This window comes from Lichenostomus cassidix, chromosome 5 (genome assembly GCF_008360975.1).
Source record: "Lichenostomus cassidix isolate B80296 chromosome 5, HeHo_3.0, whole genome shotgun sequence".
Taxonomy (NCBI): domain Eukaryota; kingdom Metazoa; phylum Chordata; class Aves; order Passeriformes; family Meliphagidae; genus Lichenostomus; species Lichenostomus cassidix.
In genome coordinates, this window is record NC_139486.1 from 22910322 (window position 1) to 22926686 (window position 16365).

At 36.7% G+C, this 16365-nt stretch overlaps 1 protein-coding gene across 7 annotated transcripts in view; it reads right to left on the minus strand.

Annotated features, from left to right (window-relative positions):
- Positions 1–871: 871 nt before the first annotated feature.
- Positions 872–16365, minus strand: part of YLPM1 (YLP motif containing 1) — a 35303-nt gene continuing 19809 nt past the window's right edge. For 2 of the 7 annotated variants that reach the window (XM_085061768.1, XM_085061764.1), the window contains exons 9-21: positions 16081–16255; positions 15776–15936; positions 15263–15450; positions 14539–14601; positions 14120–14239; positions 13658–13834; positions 13355–13438; positions 13042–13125; positions 11462–11548; positions 8406–8457; positions 3486–3616; positions 1632–1811; positions 872–1271 (exon numbers count right to left, since the gene is read on the minus strand). In XM_085061768.1, coding sequence (XP_084917894.1) covers positions 1665–1811; positions 3486–3616; positions 8406–8457; positions 11462–11548; positions 13042–13125; positions 13355–13438; positions 13658–13834; positions 14120–14239; positions 14539–14601; positions 15263–15450; positions 15776–15936; positions 16081–16255 — 1469 coding nt within the window. In that variant the 3' untranslated portion in view covers positions 872–1271; positions 1632–1664. Of the gene's footprint in view, positions 1272–1620; positions 1812–3485; positions 3617–3788; positions 5106–8405; positions 8458–11461; positions 11549–13041; positions 13126–13354; positions 13439–13657; positions 13835–14119; positions 14240–14538; positions 14602–15262; positions 15451–15775; positions 15937–16080; positions 16256–16365 lie in introns of those variants that run through there. The other 5 variants (XM_085061766.1, XM_085061767.1, XM_085061765.1 and 2 more) reach the window with 5 other exon arrangements.

Genomic DNA, 16365 nt, shown 5'->3' on the forward strand with positions numbered 1-16365 from the left:
TTATCAACTTAGATGCAAACCACAATATAATCACTCAACAGAGAAGGAAAATTCAGGACTTCATTTTCTTGCTTCAGAAAGATCAGGAGAAAAAATTCAATTAATTATTAAAACAGCCATTATTTTCAGATTTAAAACTCTTGCCTGGTTACAACATTGTTAATGCAAAGCATTTGCTTTGAAACCTGGGAGGACAAAATAAAAGTTTTCATCAGCAAACCTGATGCTCTGCAAAAGCGATATCCCAGCATCTATGAATAATCTGTACCACTTTTAATAGTGTGGACTGTTATTCATTTATCTTTTTTTAGAAAGCTTAATACATTAAAGGAATAGAAGGGTATCACTTCTGATCTTTGTCACTTATTTTAATGATGTATCTCTATGAGACAGTAGACTTAAGGAATGGAATGAAATACCCTGATAGGGATCAGTGTTGACTAAAAGACATAATAAGACCAAAACAAATTTTCTAGGCTTCCCTTCAGAGAACTCTGTAGTATCTGTGTTCATGCTGAGCATTAAAGACAGGTTTTTCATCCACTGCTACATTGAACATTACGGAGCCACCCAACAGAATTCATACTCACGTAGTAATGAAAATTTGACATAACTGAGAAACTAGGATCCAAAAAATAATGATATTCCTGCTTTCCAGGAACATGAACTCCTAAAGGCCAGCAAGACCTGGGGTCTTAATAGACCTTTCTATGAGAAAAAGAGAGGTGGAAAACCTAGAAGACAGGACACATTCCAGAATATGAGCACAGTACATCTTCCAGGTAAGGAAGGTTCTGAGCACTAACATGTGAACACAGACCACATTTAAAACATCAAACAAAAACCATACTATATGGTCCACCAAGAACACTGAGTTTATAGTGAAATTTATTGTTCTGCTTCCTAATACAATAAGCTACAAGGTACATACAGTATAAAACGAGAACGTCCACAGAGCAAAGGTGATAAACATTCTGTGATGGTACAGTGGAGGTAACATCTGTCTAATCCTTCCACTTTATCCCACAAAGAGCAGCTAAAACTACCGACCCTCCCCCTCCCTCCCCTCCAAAAATATTAAAAAGTAAACTGTCTCTCTCACTTAGGAGCAGTGGGATTCAATGAGTTTTTTGAGGGCACTGGTTATCTGCCAGTATCTCAAGAAAATTGCTGAAACTAAAGTAACAAAGAAAAACTGTGAAGGTGGGAGTGACATGACCCATGCAAGATGCTCATGACACCTTGGTTCACCTCTCCTCAGAGCAAATGGCCTGTAAAGAAAGGAAAAGTTTGTTACATCAAGTAAACCAGTAATTTACATGGTTAGAATTAAGATACATTAAGCACAATCTGAACTCAACAGGACTAGGCACGCACCTAAAGTACTCATAATGAAACCATAAACTTCCTTTTAATAAGGTTGGGAGATCTGATAGCTGACAATCCTTCTCCCTTTATTGTCAGGTGCTGTACAGAAGGGTGCATATTAACATAGGCACAGCCGACACCTATTACACAAGGTTCCATATGAAATAGCCTTGTCTGGGAGAACTCTAACAATGGTGTGAACTGCAACCTCAACTCTTGAAAAACATCAAAGCTATAAACACACAGGTAGACTGAATACTTACCTTAAAGGCACAAAAATCCACTTAACCACTTTTTCATATATACTTGGTGCGGTTGAGGGCTCTCTCGGCAAGGTGACCACTTTCATCTGTTATCTTCTCCCAGTCTGTTTGTCCAACAACAAAACCGATGGCCCTTTTCCTGTCTGCATCTTTTTTTTCTTCTAGATCTGCCCATCGCACCTAAGGAGAACATCCTATCAGTACAATAATCTTTCAAGAAATCCTGATATAAGTCTAGGCTTTCCACTTAAAGTAAGAGTACAAGAATACTAATTTCTACTAATTTTCCCTCAAACAGGTTAAGTATTTTTTTTCTGATAGGTAGAGAGGGAAACTATATGTTACATTATTTTTAATTGAATATACCAGGTGTTCTGTGGAGCAGAAAAAAGGTATAGATGATAAGCCTTTTCCATTTCAGTGCTATAGTTCTGAGAGCTGAAGTGTAACTGCTACAACTATTTCTCTGTTCAAAGCAATGCTTTCTGCAGGAAGAATTATCCAAGACTCATTTACCATCTTAATTTTCTGTGAAATCTGTCCTTCAATGGAAACATCTAGAAGATGACTATGAAACTACAGAAAGACAGTGTTAAAAACCAACTCAGCAATGTGTAAATGAATGAGGGACACTTTTCTTCTCTATCTTCTGTGAGACATTTCTATTTAAATCTTTCCACTACATCTTTACATTAAGTAACTTCTTCATACATATCTCATTTCCCCAGCTTTACATCTCCATATCCTGTTCACACATACACAGTGACACCCACAAAATGAGACACTGATGGGACAGAGAGCAACAGTGAGGAGGGAGTGACAAATACAATGACGAAAGGCTACAGCCCAGAAACTCAGCTGAAACACAGGAGCTCTTCCTTGACATACTGATTAATCTCACTCAGGCCAATGTGTTACTGAGGGATTTAGCCCTATCAATTCTCTGCCTGCACCTCCCTATCCACAGCCTACCTGGATTTCCCCTGACATTCTTACTGATATGCAATGTCAGCTTTCTTCCACCATCATCTCCTCTGCCAATGCCTTAAGTATCTCCATTTCTCTCTGGCACGCTGTCCAGTACTACTCGTTTTCTATTTGACATTACAGAGCAAAACAATACCTGAACACCAACAGTTAATTCAAATTACTTCTAGTGGCAAAAGCTGGTCTATTTTGGAGAGAAAAAAAGTATTACCTCTTTCTATTACCTTTCATCTCCATGACTTCCCCACTTTTTTCACAACAGAATTTAAACATGTAGCATTTCATGTTCAGAACAGAACTACATAGAACGTTATATACCATCTCCCAAGCTTTTTGCAAATAACATCTACAAGACATAATTGACGTAAAACCTAAATAACTGATACTTTCCTAAGACAAATCTTATTGAATCTGAGAACAGTTTACTGTTTCTGTCTACTTTTTACAAAAACTTAACAGAAATATATGAATGAAATCATCACCTAGTCTCGCAATCTCTGTTGTATATCACACTATCTCACCACAAAACATACAGCGTAAGAAAAGGACTCTAACTGCTCTGACATAGTGCATTATCTCCTCTAGCAAGAAATGGGACATGATTCCATTCTCAATCTATAAGCCATGTCATGCATAGTTCATCTGTATTATCTACAATTCCCAGCTTTGTCATAATTAATATGTTTACCTCTGGAAGACCCTACTTGTTAGAATAATCTCTTACAGAATCTAATTGAACAGCAAAATGAAAAGTGAGTCAGTGAAATTCCCACATTCACAGATATTGAATGACTTGATATAAATTCTTTTTCACAGGGACCATTAAAGGGTTATGTATAGACAGTAAGTCATTTGAAAATTTATTACCCTTTTCTTTCCAGGTTCAGAAGCACGTGTATCATAGTCATCTGGAAGCTGCAGATAATCTTCCATTCTGCTGGCAATTGCTTCCCAGTCACGTTTTCTTTTAGTGCCAGTCCTCAAACCATCCAGCTTGTCTAAGAACAAACACAGAGCCTCAGCGTTAAGGGAGATTATTATTTCTATTATTCACAAAAACAAGACGAAAGTGGAAAACTTTTCAAAAGAATGAGCAGCAGAACTTGCACATCCAGCTTGTCTTGAGAGGTGGAATGATGAGAGTTGAAATAAACTAGAGAAGACTCAACACAGTTTTCAAGTTTTATTGATCTTTCATGTTAACTGTGTGTCAGTAACACTCAGTGTTGTTATCTATATGAGCGAGAAAATGTTTGCTCTTCTGAACCTACATGGAGTCTGTCCTTACAAGTACAATATAGCCAACAATAGCTAGGAACCACAGATCCATCCTTCTGTATTTGAACACAATATTAAAGCTGTAGCACTTTTCCCAAATTTGGGGATCAATACTGTGTTAAACATGACATACATGCAGTATCAGTGGCGATAATATTATTTAATGCATCAAAGACAAGTTTTTGAGATACTGTTTCTGCTAAACAAAAACCTCCTTGGAAAGCCTGATCCTCCCCTTTCTTTTTCTCTGCCCATAAGGCAAACCACTTAAAAAGTCTTCCAGGACTGGGAGAAATATATCTCAGAATATTTTCTTTCATGGTGTAAGAGGTCAGTCATGAATATTTGAGCAGTACGTTTGTCCAACAGTCCTCATTTTCTTCTTTTTCTTATTGAACTGATACAGCATGAGGAGTAACATTTCCGTTCCTAGGTTCTAAAATTTTGTTCCTTTTTAGACACTTATTCTCAGTCAAGAAAACAACACCTTCTTGAAATTATATGGCAAACTGTCTTTGGAAAGGAGATGAAACATTCATTGTAAGATTATGAACAACAAAGCATTAAAAGGAAAACCAGCTTTACAAGTCAAAGGAAATTCCATTGCTTCTGTCAATGTAAACTACTAATTTATAAGCAAACAATTCAAGTATGTATAGAAGGAACACTAAGATTGGCAATTACATTCAGTAAACTGTTCCCGGTGCTGTTAGAAATATTGTTTCAGAAGTCACTGTTGTAATTAAATTCACCCACAAAAGGCCTCAGAAATGGACCAAATACAAGGCAGCATTATTTTCTGGATAGCAGAAGATGATATTCAAAGGTATGTACTTAAAGAAGCTCAGTTCAGAGATGAGATTTTTTACTTAATATGGGAGAGAGAAGAGTAACAATGGAGATAATGTGAGGCAATGGTACTGTAGACATGCTAGTGTAATTTAAATGTCATAAACTAATGAAGTTATTTCTCCCTCATACAGCTCAAAACTTTTTAAAGACTCCACTTTTGCCCCATTTCCCTGGAAGAGATACAGAATTTCTTCTAATAAAACATTATAATCACCCTGCTTCTTAAAATAGCCAACATTTAAGAAAAATGTTCAGAATATTTAAATCTATTACATGATTTAATTAACATTCTTCTTTTGCTCTAAGTTAAATCTGCCAAATTTGATGCTCAATCTCCACAGAAAGGCGACACTCCCTCTAGAAGACAAAATTGATTTATACAATATTCCTCTGTTACTCCAGGACATAATGTACTTGCACTGTTTCTCAGCATTACTTTTACTCAGTGTAGATAATTTGTGGCATTAAGTGTTTCCAGAAAAAAATAACACTGAAAAGGAGATCAACAAACTTATTGAGGAGCATTTAGGAACATGAAGTGAAAATTGAGGAGCTCTCTGTTGGCAAATATCTGTAGACAGACATATTCCTGTTGGAAGACAACATGCTATGATGCAAGCTCACCTCATTACCAATGTGAAAGTTAAATTCAGTCTCCCACTCCCTGCTGCACACAGAACAACTGAAAACATTGCCAAGAAATGTGTAATGCTCAAGCATCAGTAGAGGAGCTCAGAAGCTGTTCTGAATATGCAGTTCCCCTCTGTCCCTTTTTATTACTGCTACACAGAATTTATTTTAAAATGTTATGTCCTTCCATGTTTGAAGCTGGATTGCTTTTCCAGAGGGGTCTGCTTCCATCCATACTATTGTGGTTCAAGGTACATGTGTCATGCAGTAGACACTACACAAATGTCTAAAACCTGCCACAAAGGTAACTTCAGAATATTCTTTTCTGAAAATGAGACAAGGTGTCATTTTGCAACACTGGTGCTTGTGATTATTTGTGGCAGATGATTATTTAGTGGTAAACTATTGCACATAATTTTATAATTTCAAATTTAAAAAAAACAAAGCAGCAGCATTTTCTGAAAACCCACAAAACTTAAAAACTCACCTTTAGAATTTTAAAAGTAACATCTGAAAGTAACTAATTTAATTAGCTCCTACAAAAACTAAATAAATCAATCAGTTAAATTTTGCCCTTCTTATACAAAACCCACAAAGTTTTATGTAGAATCCTGCTTGTATTCTAGAACAAATTTTGCAATGATATCAAAGTTTTAGCTACACCAGAACTTATTTTTCCATTCCTGAAAGTTTGTAAAACTTGCCACTAAGATGCACCTTGAAACACAGCATTGCACTAGACACTATACTCAAATTTAAAAAATGAGAGTCCATTACCTTAAATGTCAATATAAGAACCTGTGTGCACTATGCACTGAGAAGACCCATGAATAGACTTTTAGAATAAAAGTGTGGCTTTGCACAGCACATAAGGAAATGATAAATCACACACATACTGAAGAGGAATGTAAGAGTAAAGTAAATCTGTGCTGAGAGCTCTGGGGCATATGTTTGGTGATTGTCACAAGTCAGTGTTTGTAGCTAAAGAACTCAAACTTTTCAGACATTTTCTGAGGTTTATTACAATCAGCAAGATCTTACTGTGCTTTCCTGTAACAACATCTACTCAGAAAGAAAACAAAAAAGCAAAATGAGACTCAGAGCATTGTTTTTGAAGTCTGCACTTATATCATTCTGCAAACGTGTGTCCTCTGGGACTAACGCAGTAAACCTAATGGGCAGGTCAGTTCCCAGGAAATAACTCAATTTTGGAGTAACAAATGCATACCACAGTTTATATGCCTTTCCAGGAATAATTATGATTGTTCATCTACAATAAAGTCTTACTGTGAACTAAATATAGTAATTCTTACTCACAAAGTATAGCTTGAGCTAAAAGTTGTCTGTCCTGGCAGAGCAATTTTCCAAAGAAACTGCATTCCTTACACAGGAATGCCTGGCTTTTTTTAAACCTTAGTTCTGTCAGAATTTACTTTTAATCTATAGTCCCACATATATATAAAACTGAATCTAGAGAGCAGTTATAAGAATAAAATTGTGAATACAGATTTAAAAGAAAGCCCTTCTCAGCATCTGTATCTGTGGCTTGCAGCATGCTCACATCCGGTTTGACTGTTATTGACATGAAGTTTGACTGTGAAAGGATTATTGCAACAGCCTTGCAAGTAACTTACGTCAGCATAGAAGTGACTCTGCTGCTTGCTCCTCATTTTACATTTAAGTGGAGACCATATAAAAATCCTGTGTTTTACATTATGGAATATTCATTATGGAAGGAAATGCAACACACTTCTTACTATAAACTTAATAAATAATTATACATTATTAAAGAAATAATTCCTTATAACAAAAACATAGAGCAACCCTGACTTAACTGTCTGCCTGTTTGATATGCCAAAATCATTGAATACAAGGTGCCTCTGCTTGTACTGCAGGTGCCACATCATCAGTAAAATCCACAACATGACTTTTTTGAGCACAGCAGCAGATGAGATGGTGTAGCTGAGCCCTTAACAGCAAAAGATGAAAGGCTGCTCTATGTAAGCCAGACCTTCTAATGCTATTTCTACGGTGCCGTTGTGATTTTGATTATTGGAAAGTAATGATGCAGAAGCAAACCTCAAAATGTTAAGACATGTTGTGTCCCATTCAGGTATTTGTTACTTCTCACAGACATGATATAAAAATAGCAGTTCTGAGCAGACTGTTTAGATAAAATCTTCACTTAGAACCTTTACTGTTCGGTTAAAAAAAAAAAAAACCCACAATAAAACTGATCATAATGACCAGAAACCCCTTTCCATGAATACTCCTTTCACCACAGCCATGGTGCATGCATTTCTGCCTGGAAGTTGCTTTTGATTTGGACAGAATCCTAGTATCAGCACTAATCAGAACAAAAAGTGCAGCAAAAATCATGCCCTTGTGCTCATGGAAAGTCCATTTTGCATACTACTAAGAAGAATTCCAACGCTCTCCTGGAACTGCAAAGTATAATGAGCTTTACCTTTTCAATTACTAAGATGTTGAAAAGATACACTGACACCTAATTATTCAGAATCAACTTCAAAGCATGCCACTAGTTTGTCCTCACAGATGCCAATTTTGGAAACTGATACACATTTTCAACACAGTTCAGCTATGAGACATGCCTCTGAGAATGTAAGAAGTTATTGATGACACTTAGGCTTGAAAAAAGATATGCAATATGAAAAAAGGTACAGTGCAATGTAAGTTGACTCTTTGCTTCTATAAAAACAATAAACACGGAAAAGATGAAGAATATAAATACTGCTGTTTTAAAATTTTAAGACAAAGTACTTTCCTTGAACAGATGGAACAATTAATGAGTATATAAAACAGTGATGATTAGAAAGTAGCAAAGTCTCTTGCCTCTGGCAGAAGATAAACTCCTTTTCTGTATAGACGCTTTTGCAGTTTCAGACACATGTATGAAATCAACACATTTATTTGTCTTTGCAAGGAGGCACAGTAAAAACAAAAATTCAGGTCTTGCAAACATCATTAGATACCAACTATAAGAAACAGGAAAAAATAAATACCCACCTAGCTTTGCCTCAGAAGTGTCCATCTCCCATTTGCTTTTCGGAATGTAACCCTAAATCATACACAGAAAGAAGCTCGGAGGATTAGAGAGAGACACACATGCATATCACTTTTGAACTGGAAACAGCATTATAATGGGAGTTTAAGGTATTTTGTTTTGTAAGGCACAATTCTCATTATCAGATGAAGGAGACCAATTACTTGGTATTTCAGAACTTCTGCATCCACTTCCCATTCAGTGATTTTAGCAGCCCTTGCAAATCATTACAAGAGTGCTGCCTTCTGCAAACACAGAACTCCAGAACGAATCTAACAGACAGCAAAGGCACTGTGTGCATAGTTACTGTATTGTATTATCCCAGGTGGCAAAGTTATTGCAACACAACTTTCAGGCATAAAGAATATTCAAAGTTTTACAAACACAAATGAAAAAGTCACCGTAACCTTTTAAGAACACATTCCCAGATTTACTGCACACAAGCTTCAATTACTCCTTTTGAAGGGACATACTAAATTCATGTGTACAACTAAACATTTTATTTTTTTGTTTAAATGAGAGAATCTGCTGAGTCACTAGGATTTAAGTATTACTTTTCATTTTAATATAGTACTCTTAGCCCAACGATTCTTTTAAAACAGTTTTTCCCTACAACTAATGCCACCATGTGCAATGATCTTTAGCCAGTTTATTCTTTGTAAATGAACATAATGATAATAAATTTGGCAAAAAAGGTATTTATTTTAGTTAGCTTCTTGTTTTCTTTTCTTTTTATATTCTTTAACAAGTAAATTGTTCCTAAGCAACCCTCATTTCAGCTGTTCAGATTTGGTATAAAAGTACTTATGTTCCTCTGCAACCACATAAAAAGCTCACTGTGGTGAATGGAAGCTCTGTGAGAATTTCATTATTTTTAGAATGTTTTTTAATAGAGAGGGAAAAGAACTACTCTAGAAGATTTCAAGAAGAAAACAAACAATCCACAAACCAGTTTTATTACCACTAATTTCTTTCCTGCTTTATTTATAGGTTGCTTCCACTGTGGTAAAAAGATATGTGTATTTGTTAATACTATGTGTTACTAAATTAGGGTATTCCAGTAAATTCCAGAGAGCCACACTGCATTTGATTATGTTCAGCACTGCTCTTCCAAAATCCTTGAATGACCTTTTTTCTATTAAGCATATACCAGTGATTTAAAGTAATCAGATCTCTGGATTTTCTTGTTTTTAATTAAATCTGTAATTAATGCAAACCAAGACAGTTTGTGCTGCAATATTTCCTTGTAACAAATAAATAAACTTCATGTATATACATATATTAATATTTTTAAACCAAGTTGCACCCTAAAGTTTGCTCAGAAAGTTTACACCACAGCTAAAAGCATTAAACAAAGTGATATGTGATACACTGCTGAGAATACTAAGTTAAATGTATCAGTAATTCATACCATCAAGCACAAAAAAGCAGAATTGTCTGAATGCTACAAACAATCTTATGGGAGTTGATAATAGCAAGAAGAGTGACTTTGATGGTGTGAAAATGGCCTATTGTGTGCTGAATCTACACAATATCCCGGTCTTCAAATAGGATAACCAAAGATTCAGACTTTATCCTTTGGTACAAGACAGTTGGATATTCCAAGGATATCTGCCAGATGGCAGGAGCTTCATATCTCCCTTTTCCCACAGGATTAAATGCGGCAAAATGAATTGCAGAACCCTAACCAAATGCTCTCAAAAAGGCAAGAGATACCAAATAGACTGTCCTGCTCCGCCTTTCTGTCTGACATAATTCTCTGAGATTAGCCATCTGAATGAATTCCAGAGATTACATACAGCAGATAATGCTTTGCTATTCTTCCTATCTTGTGAATCTGAATAGAACACATTCTTATATGCAGATTACTTTTAGTTATTTAATAATTTGCATAGTTTTCACCACCAAGCTTTCTCTTTGCCTCATAAAGAAAAGGCCTATTGTTAAATGTGCTGTACATCAGGACACTCCCACGAACCCATAAACACACACATACACACAGGTATTTTATGCACAGATAAAGTTTTAAAAGCTAAAGACAACTTTCTCTTTTAGCTATAGTTCATGGAAATGAGACTAGCAGCCATATCCTTGTAAAGATGGATGCGTCATTGAAATGTTCTAACCACACTTCATGCAGTCTCATACTCTGCGCCAAAGAATACTTTAGTAAAGAGAATAAATGAGTCATGTTGCAAAAACCAGACGTTTATTAGAATCCACTTCTCCTAAGCTTTTTTAAATTCTGTATTTCAACTGCTTTCTAAACTGCCACTCCTGAAGAATAGTAAATTTCCATCAAAGAAAAGCACTTTGCTCACCTCGGACATTTTTGGTTACTTCCTGTTTATTGGACTTTAACTGCTTGGTTGTGGGAACCAAGATTTGAGACGTTCAACTCATCGTGCACTGACTAGTTGCAGCTCCAACACATACCAAGAAGTTACAGCAGGAAGCCTTTTGTAGCCTTTTAAATACATACTCAAAAAAGCCAGCCCTCAGGGCAATTCTGTAACCTTTATTTATTATTTAATGCCTCATCTTGAAAAAACCACCTGACAAACAAAGTCAGTCAACCATGGCAGAAACAGCAGTCTTCGTAACTGTTGTCATATACTGTGACAGTTGAGGAGAGCTCTTTAGACACGTGAAAGGAAATAAGCTAAATTAATCTTTGCCCACTGTTCCCATCCCTCTACTTAGTGTAATTCTTAGATTATCTGGAAGACAGCACTACAGCGTACTGCAATTTAAAATGTCTCTAAAAGGCATGTTACCATGCTCCACTGACAATACTGTTTGTGGCACATACTCATATATTCTTAGAAATAAATTAGGAAGAAATACTATGATTTATCATTAAAGTTCTCCTAGAAATGTTTAAATAAAAAACTGCTAGAAACATGTGTGTTAAGATCGCAGTACTAAGAACGGCAATGGGTTGGCACTTGTAAGACTGAGATTCTCCCTCAGACACATTAATGAACAATTTGTTAGAGATGGCTGATGTGTCTCCTACCAGTTCACTTTCTTCCTCCTCTGCTGTGTCCTTCTTGACTTCCTCTTTCTGGTCTTCAATATTGGCATCAAAGTCCTCCATCTCCACCTGTTTCAAAGCATATACACAGACTTACAAGGCGCTGCCTGGCTTTTAAGTATTTCCTTTTTACAGAGTAAGTAGAAGACTCCAAATTCAATAGAAAAGAAAGAATTCATTGTTGAAGGTATGATGATGCAATATATACAAATACTGTGTCCATTCTGGCTTTCAGAATCAGGTTCCCTTATAGCAACAGTGTGACAAAGAATAATAGTTTCAAAGATTTTCTGGGGAAAAGCAGAAATTGCTCATTCCCTTCCTTGACATGCGTTCCTTATGTTACCAGGATCTGTAACAGCAAGATACTTCTCTTGCTTCCCACACAATCACATTTCAAAACTTGAAATCTCAGAAAAGCTTCTTAAACTTGCCATTTACATATCACTGGAATGGTGCTCTCTGCATAGAACATCTCTACTGAGCCTTTGTCTTCTATATATTTTAAAATCACAGTAAAGAATAATAGTAACCACAGAGATCAGAGTAACAAAATACAAGAATGTTGAAGCCACACATCTAACACTGCCCATCTAATGCAATACTTTCTGGGCTCCACAGCTCTAATGGGGACTCATGCCTATACTATGGAATATATAAAACTCTCCAAGTATGTACAGTTCCTTACATAATTTTCAAAACCTCGTAAACCCCAATCCGCTGGTCTCTGATCCTACTTTAGAGTCAACACTTTTGCTGTCCTCTTAAAGATTACTATTTTCCAGTACAAAGAATTTGGAGATTTAATAATAACCTGCTAACATTATGACAAACTGCAAAGACCCTCTGTCTACTTCAGCAGTTCACCAGATTCTATGGCCATGTCAAGACCTGCTCTGACAGCAACAAGCACCTATGGCTCATTCACAAAGACCATACAATTAACACACTAATTTATTCCCAGAACTCCTGACACAACTGCCAAAGAAGAATGCAACAATACAGTACGCTGACACACCGAAGCTGCATGTCATGGTAACCTGCAAATAGATTAACAAGGCAGCATACTTCTTCAGCAATTGTAACCTTCTGCTTCATGTTACTTATTTCTTCATTCTCTGCTACACATTTGTATTTCTCAAAACAAGGATTGACATCAAATTAGTTTATTTCCTTATTTTACTTTCTCCAACTACTTTCTCAAAATATGATCTAAATAATTCAGTAATCTGGAAAAAGTGCTGAGTTTCATCTAAGAGTGCAAAGATTCTCTTTAATCTCTTTAATTGGTAATCAACAGTTGCTAAGAGCAAAGTGACTTCAACTCTTGCTCAAAGATGCGTAATTCTGAGCTTCAAAAAGGTGATGAAAGGTAATACTGTACCTTCATGTTTGGGGTAATTGATAAGAATAATGGAGTACACTTTCCTGACACAGTGATTCTGGCTTTCTACAGTGCCAACTAAAACTGCCTTCCTGTGATCATTTCTTTATTTGCTTTGTACTTTCAATACAGTCACATTGACCTGATTTGTAGTTTTAAAAAGCACAGAGATTCTCACCTCTTCGATAGCAGCATCCTGCAACAGCGAACGAATGTCCAGGCGCATCATGTGGCGTGGTGCTGCCTCCCAGTGATCAGACATCTAACAAAACACAAACGAAAATGAAGCACCTCCAAAAATCCAACAGATTAATTGGAAAATTTGGTTTCCGATCGCTAACAAGATGTATCTGTACATCAGTAACTTTAATCAATCACATGAAATAACTACCAGTACTTCTTAGAGGAAAAGTGTAAGCTTCATGTAGTTTACAGTTTTCAAACAGGAGCAGGCCCAAAAGCACAACATGACTCCAGATGTATACAGTTACCCTGCTGATGTCCTTTAGCTTGCGTCCATGAATATTCCTCTTGGAACATGTCTGGTTATCTGCACTCATTTCAGCTAAGTAGACCTAGAAAGAAAAAGACAACATTAAATATTATAAATCAATTTTTAGAGCTCTTTTTCTACCTCATGATATACTCTGTGGTTGTACACTTTAAGAAAGGTAAACTTGCAACTGGACACCACAGAATTTTTCCTCAATGTGGGAGACACCTTTCATTCTTAAGTTTAGAAACATCAGCATATGGCTGTTAGCAAGTCCAAATGCTATTTAAGGCTCCATTACCTCAAACCCCTTTGTTTTTGCAGCACTCCAAAACTGTTCAAAGTGTCGGACTCTATCATTGATAGCATCAAGGATAATGAAGGGAAAGAAGCCGTCGTCCAATGTCTTTTTGAAAGTTTTAAACATGCTGGTGCGATAGGTCTCTTCCATATCAGCTTCATATTCGTATTCCATCACCTTTAACAAGGACAAAAGCATTTAAGAAATAGGACATTTATAAAATAGCTGATATTCAACACCTGAATGTCATGATCACAATGTACACAGGTATGAGAAAAACACCTTTCAAGTCAGTTTTTAAGAATTTGCTCATACCACCCTGAGTTATATCGGCTTGTTTTGAAAAACAACCCAGAGAGTTCTGCACTCTTCCCAGTCCACAGACTGGAATTCTGATTGCCACTGTTGTTTTTCCAGAATGCCTTGTTTCTTTGTCAGGAAAAGCAACTGAATTAAGAGTACCTTCTTTTTAACTTTCTTCCCTGTATCTGGGTCTCTCTCTTCTTTCTCCACTTCAGTGATAAAGTAGTCATCCAGGCTGAGCACTCTTGGTGCAGGTCCTCCACATTCTACTTCCTTATCCTGGGAAGAAAGCAAAAAGAAAGTATATACTTTTGCTGTAAAAATTCCATTCTGCTACACAGGATCTTCAAAATACTTTTGGCCAACAGCAGTTCTCTGCTCAATACTCAAAACAAGAAGAGATCAGTACCTCTCCTGCTTACTAATAGTGGTGGAGATTCACACATGAAGACATGGAACACGAAACATGGAACATGAAATAATAACAGACTTGAATTCCAGGCCAACACAAAGCAAACAGCAGAGGAAGCACATGTAGAAGACAAGCAGCACTACACACTGAGAGCCTCTTTACATACCCTGATGAGTTTTGCTACATGTGTCTTTCCACTGCCAGGTAACCCTCTCATGATGATCACAATCTGAAACAAAGATCATGTGAAAAGATAGGACCCTGTACTACATTTAAGAGAATCTCTTTTGCAAAGATTTTCTTCTAGAGAATTATGTGCTGTGGGCTCACACTTTTGCATATCATCAAGCACTCGCTATCTATTTTAGAAATCAGGCTGTGAGAAATGATAGTAGTTCCACATAATTCAGAATTTTTGATGTTGATAATCTAAGCAGTTTAGGCTGCATAATATATTATAGATCTGGAACAGTTTCACTCATTTCATTAATTCAACTGAAGGAAACTTATCTAAATGTTTTATAGCCTAAATTATGTCCTTTCTTATATAATATGGTGCATTTCCAAATCTCTGACTCTGTGTAAAGCGAAATCTTTCCATTGATACATCAAAAACCCAAGTGAAGACCTCAGAAGAGGCCAAAATACCTTAATATTACACACTACTTTGCTTTTAGGAATTCCTGCATTCCTGCATTCCCAGGAAGTCTACCTCTCCTGTGGACTCCTAAGAGCTACACTACAACATTCTAGGCATTTGCAAAGGAGCCAAGCTAATTTCCAGAGCTTCCTCAAATGTATACTTGTTCCCAACGTATTACATCCACCAGCATTTTATCTGAATACAGACCTTGTAGAAACCGATTGTTGATTTCAGAATGTATACTCACCCTCTCTGGCCTGCTATCCCGTCCTGGTGGCTTTAAAATGTCATCTACATTTTTAGATTCTGGCTTCCTTTCCACTCGTGGAGCAGGTGGTGGCTGACGAGGCATTGATGGAGCAGAAATAGGAATCCTTTCCTCAGGGTAATTTCTACGATCACCTTCAAATTCCAGTGTTTGGACAGAAGAATTTTCTTAGTACAGTAAAATAAAAAAATTAAGATGTTCATACCCAGCTGAGCTGATTTAAGCAGACCTTCATTATTTTCAGTTAAATTCAGAGATATGTCCTCAAAATAATTAAAATTTCTATCTTAAACCTATTGCAAAGGTTTTCTGTATGATCTCATCACCACTGAGAAGCAAAACTAAATGACACCACCTGAAGAAATTTTCCTGAATTATATATTCTGAACAAACAAATACTGCAAATCAGTCTTCTACCAATTAATCTTGACCTGCGCAAGCCCATTATTTTTCATAATATTCTAGTATGACTTCAAAATTGAGAAACTGTACCTCCAAACATGGCAGGCCCATGATGGGAAGGCCCATCATAAGCTGGGCGATCTGTCTTTCGTTCATATGGTGGTCTTTCAAAACCACCTCGCCTGGAGGACGGATGGTCTTTCTTGTCACGGTAAGACTGAGTTCTTGAAGGTGTAGTAGGAAGAACCCTGCCAAAAGAGTAGTTTGTGTACTTCCAGAATTTCCACTATGGATTTCAGAGTGAAAGGAGCATGTACCTCACAGGCAAAATGGTCAGCCGGACACAAAATACAGCCTCCATGTATTGATTTCAACAGTGCTCCAAAATCACGTACCTATCATCTCGGGGATGCCGCTCTTTTTCAAATCTCTCTCGTTCATAGTCCACAGCACCACGGTCTCTGTGCATTTCCCGCTCTCTCTTGAAATCCCGATGATCTGTGTTGGAATTACCCTGACGCTCAAAATAAGGCTCACGATCTCTTTCTCTGTTGTAGCGACCTGGATGCTCTGAAGGGAGAAACCCATGGAAATCCAAAGTACTATTTTGGAAAAAACAGGCAAGAGTGCAACCAAAGTACATAGAAACACAAAATATGTGAGCTAGGATGGACTTAATC